Source organism: Pristiophorus japonicus, chromosome 14 (assembly GCF_044704955.1).
Source record: "Pristiophorus japonicus isolate sPriJap1 chromosome 14, sPriJap1.hap1, whole genome shotgun sequence".
Lineage (NCBI taxonomy): Eukaryota > Metazoa > Chordata > Chondrichthyes > Pristiophoridae > Pristiophorus > Pristiophorus japonicus.
In genome coordinates this window covers 102,367,345-102,371,613 of record NC_091990.1, presented here as the reverse complement: position 1 = coordinate 102,371,613, position 4,269 = coordinate 102,367,345, and the positions used below count along the sequence as shown (strand labels likewise).

Below are 4,269 nucleotides of genomic sequence, written 5' to 3'. Positions count from 1 at the left end.
GGAGGGGAGAGAGAGAGAGTGGGGGAGGGAGGGAGAGAGAGTGGGGGAGGGAGGGAGGGAGAGTGGGGGAGGGAGGGAGAGAGAGAGAGTGGGGAGGGAGAGAGAGGGGGAGGGAGGGAGAGAGAGAGTGGGGAGGGAGGGAGAGAGAGAGAGTGGGGGAGGGAGGGAGAGAGAGAGAGTGGGGGAGGGAGGGAGAGAGAGAGTGGGGGAGGGAGGGAGAGAGAGAGTGGGGGAGGGAGGGAGAGAGAGAGAGTGGGGGAGGGAGGGCGAGAGAGAGTGGGGGAGGGAGGGAGAGAGAGAGTGGGGGAGGGAGGGAGGGAGAGAGAGAGAGAGAGTGGGGGAGGGAGGGAGAGAGAGAGAGTGGGGGAGGAGGGAGGAAGGGAGAGAGAGTGGGGGAGGAGGGAGGGAGGGAGAGATAGTGGGGGAGGGAGGGAGAGATAGTGGGGGAGGGAGGGAGAAATAGTGGGGGAGGGAGGGAGAGAGAGAGAGAGTGGGGAGGGAGAGAAAGTGGGGGAGGGAGGGAGGGAGAGAAAGTGGGGGAGGGAGGGAGGGAGAGAGTGGGGGAAGAGAGCGACAGAGACCCCCCACCCCCACACTCAGCGAGGGGCGGTTGAGGTTCCGGCAGCTTCTCAGACAGCAGCTCCATTCCGTGACCGGAAGAAGTGCGAGTCCCGCGGCTGTGAGCCGCTGATCTCCACTCGCTCTCTGGGCACCGCTCCCCCACACACAGCCAGAGAGAGACCCCCACACCCTGCCTCCTGCACCGCCTCCCCTCGCTCTGCCCCCGGACTCACTTTGACCGAAAAGGCCAGCGCCATGAAGCCCAGGCAGCAGAAGTTCATGTAGAAGAAGTTGAAGATGGACCAGAGCAGGTGGTCGCGGAACGGCGGTTGCACGGGGAGCGGGTCGGGCCGCTCTTCCTTCAACCCCTGGTACGGATAGGTGCTGATCATCGCCATCTGGTTGGTTCTGTATTGCAGCGAGCGAAATGAGGCACAGCGCTGGCCTCCCCACTTTATACACAGGGGCGGAGCGAGCAGCAGGAGCGCGCCCAGACTGAGTAATCTCCCAGAGCGAGCAATGTCCCAGAGTGAGGGATCTCCCAGAACGAGCAATGTCCCAGAGTGAGGGATCTCCCAGAACGAGCAATGTCCCAGAGTGAGAGATCTCCCAGAACGAGCAATGTCCCAGAGTGAGGGATCTCCCAGAGTGTGTATTCTTCTGCGTGACTAATCTTCCGGTGAATTATCTCCCTGAGTAAACTCCCAGTAAGTAATCTCCTAGTGTGAGTAATCTCCTTGAGTGAGTAATCTCCCAGTGAATAACCTCCCTGAGTAATCTCCCAGTGAGTAATCTCGCAGTGAATAACCTCCCTGAATAATCTCCCAGTGAGTAATCTCGCAGTGAATAACCTCCCTGAGTAATCTCCCAGTGAGTAATCTCGCAGTGAATAATCTCCCAGGGTGAGTAATCTATTTCAGTGAGTATTCTCCCTCTGTAATCTCTCAGAGTGAGTAATCTCCCAGAGTTAACTCCCTGAGTGAGTAATCTCCCAAAGTAATCTCCCAGAGTGAGGGATCTCCCAGAGTGAACTCCCTGAGTGAGTAATCCCCCAGAGTGAGTGATCTCCCAGAGTGAGCAATCTCCCAGAGTAATCTCCCAGAGTGAGTAATCTCTCTGCGTAATCTCCCTGCGTAATCTCCCAGAGTAATCTCCCCAAGTGAGTCTTCTCCCAGAGTGATTAATCTCCCAGAGTGAGGGATATCCCAGAGTGAGCAATATCCCAGAGTAATCTCCCAGAGTGAGTTATCTCCCTGAGTAATCTTCCAGTTTGAGTAATCTGCCTGAGTGAGTAATCTCCCAGAGTAAGTAATCTCCCAGAGTGAGAGATCTTCCAGAGTGAGCGATCTCCCAGAGTGAGTAATCCCTGAGTAATCTCCCAGAGTGAGTAAACTCACAGGCTGAGGAATCTCTGTATAATCCCCAGAGTAATCGCCCTGAGTAATCTCCCTGAGTGAGTAATCTCCCAGAGTAATCTCCCAAAGTGAGCAATCTCCCAGAGTGAGTAATCTCCCTGTTTGAGTAATCGCCCTGAATGAGTAATATAAGCCAGACGGGGTAAGGAACATTCGTGAACCAGATGGGTTTTTGCAACAATTCGGAAGTTTCATGATCACCATTACTGATACAAGCTTTTTATTCCAGATTTATTTAATTGACTGAAATTAAATTCCCCAGCTGCCGTGGTGGGATTTGAATTTGTGCCCACACCTGGAATACTGCGTGCAGTTTTGGTCGCCGTATTTAAGGAAGGATTATACTTGCATTGGAGGCTGTTCAGAGAAGGTTCACGAGGTTGATTCCGGTGATGAGGGGGTTGACTTATGAAGATGGGTTGAGTAGGTTGGGCCTATACTCATTGGAATTTAGAAGAATGAGAGGTGATCTTATCGAAATATATATGATAATGAGGGGGCTCGACAAGGTGGATACAGAGAGAATATTTCCACTCATAAAGGAAACTAAAACTAGGGGACATAGTCTTAGAATAAGGGCTGCCCAGTTAAAACTGAGACGAGGAGGAGTTTCTTCAAAAAGGAGTTAGATGAGGTCCTTACTGCTAGAGGGATCAAGGGGTATGGCGAGAAAGCAGGAATGGGGTACTGAAGTTGAATGTTCAGCCATGAACTCATTGAATGGCGGTGCAGGCTAGAAGGGCCGAATGGCCTACTCCTGCACCTATTTTCTATGTTTCTATGTTTCTTCTCTCAGGGGGTTGTAAATCTATGGAATTCTCTGCCCCAGAGAGCTGTAGAGACTGGGTCATTGAATATATTTCATCATCATCATAGGCAGTCCCTCGAATCGAGGATGACTTGCTTCCCCGTCAAAAAGTTCACAGGTGTTTCAATGAAGGACCTAAAATTCCAGATCACGAACTAAATCTTGAAGGGTGGAAGATGCCTGTGCGTGGATCTTTTTGAACATGTAGTGGCTGTTGCACACCAGCCACCACTGGTGATAGACACTGGCAGAGATAGACAGAATTTTGAGCGATAAGAGAATAAAGGGTTATGGGGAGCGGGAAGGGAAGTGGAGCTGAGTCCATGATCAGATCAGCCATGATCTTATTGAATGGCGGAGAAGGCTCGAGAGGCCAAATGGCCTACTCCTGCTCCTATTTCTTATGTTCTTATGTTAAGCGTGGGCTCAACATCCAGGCGTGGGCAGTATTTGGAGCCATGCCACAGACATAGTGGCGTCACCTGGATTTAATTGAGCCGTTGATTGGCCGCCTCAACGCCTCCTGGCTATATTCGCTTGCTCTGCACTCACTCAGACCATGAGCATGGCAGACCCAGCAGCAGCTCGTCAGCGTGCCCACCGGCTCATGGACGCCTCATGGGATGCACTCCTTGATGCCCTGGAGAGGCGTCGGCAGGTGCTGAGGTCAGAGGCTGGGAGGAGACCACAACCCCCAACTTACCGAAGGGAAATAGCAAAGCAAGTGTCTGCGAGTGACATGTGCCAAGGACAGCAATCCAATGCAGAAAAAAGTGCAACGGCCTGACGTGAATACTGAGGGTGAGTATCTTTAATTTCAAACTTCAACATGCTAAGCTCTGAGCTCAGTGTGCACTCCCTGCTCAATATAGTGTCGCAGAATCGTTGCTCTGTGGGTGAGGCCACAGTCAAGGTTCCCATTTTCAGCCTCACCCACTGCAAGGACCTATATGTGTTGTTAACCAGTTCTGCAGCCCTACCCTTCATGTTGTTGACTCCTCAGTCTTCATATGCATGTGGAAGACAGTAGTTTCCCGTTACTGTTAGGTCCTGGGCCCCTAATTCAAGCATTGTCACAGCAAGTTCACGCCGCAAATGATAGTTACATCAAACTGTGAAGACTGTCATAGAGTAAAATGTACTAAACATCAAGCTGTGAAGGCCGTCATTGAGTAAATTGCAGTAAAGTATATAAGGCACTTGGGACACACTGATAGAAGGCCTCTAACTCCGACTCCCTGTTGAATGTTACGGGCGAAGCTCACCCACAACCGGCAGGAGCAAATGCGGACTGGTGGAGGGGAGCTAGACCTCCAAGTGCTCGGTCCATTGGAGGAACAGATAGCTGCCCTGATAGGCATCCAAGTTGGTGCAATGGCAGTGGGTGCGGCCGAACCCCCTCGGAACAGTGGCGGTATGTTGCGTTCCTTTGCAGCGGCCTGCAGGACACTTGGCCCTCACACCATCATCGTTCAGCTCTTTCTA

The 4,269-nt window shown here is 52.1% G+C and overlaps 1 protein-coding gene across 1 annotated transcript in view; it reads right to left on the bottom strand.

Moving 5' to 3' along the window:
• The window catches only part of LOC139280007 (dispanin subfamily A member 2b-like), a 6,407-nt gene extending 5,221 nt beyond the window's left edge, over positions 1-1,186 (bottom strand). The window contains exon 1 of the mRNA XM_070899424.1: positions 795-1,186. Within this exon, the coding sequence (XP_070755525.1) occupies positions 795-959 (165 nt within the window). The 5' untranslated portion in view covers positions 960-1,186. The remainder of the gene's footprint in view (positions 1-794) is intronic.
• Positions 1,187-4,269: the final 3,083 nt, after the last annotated feature.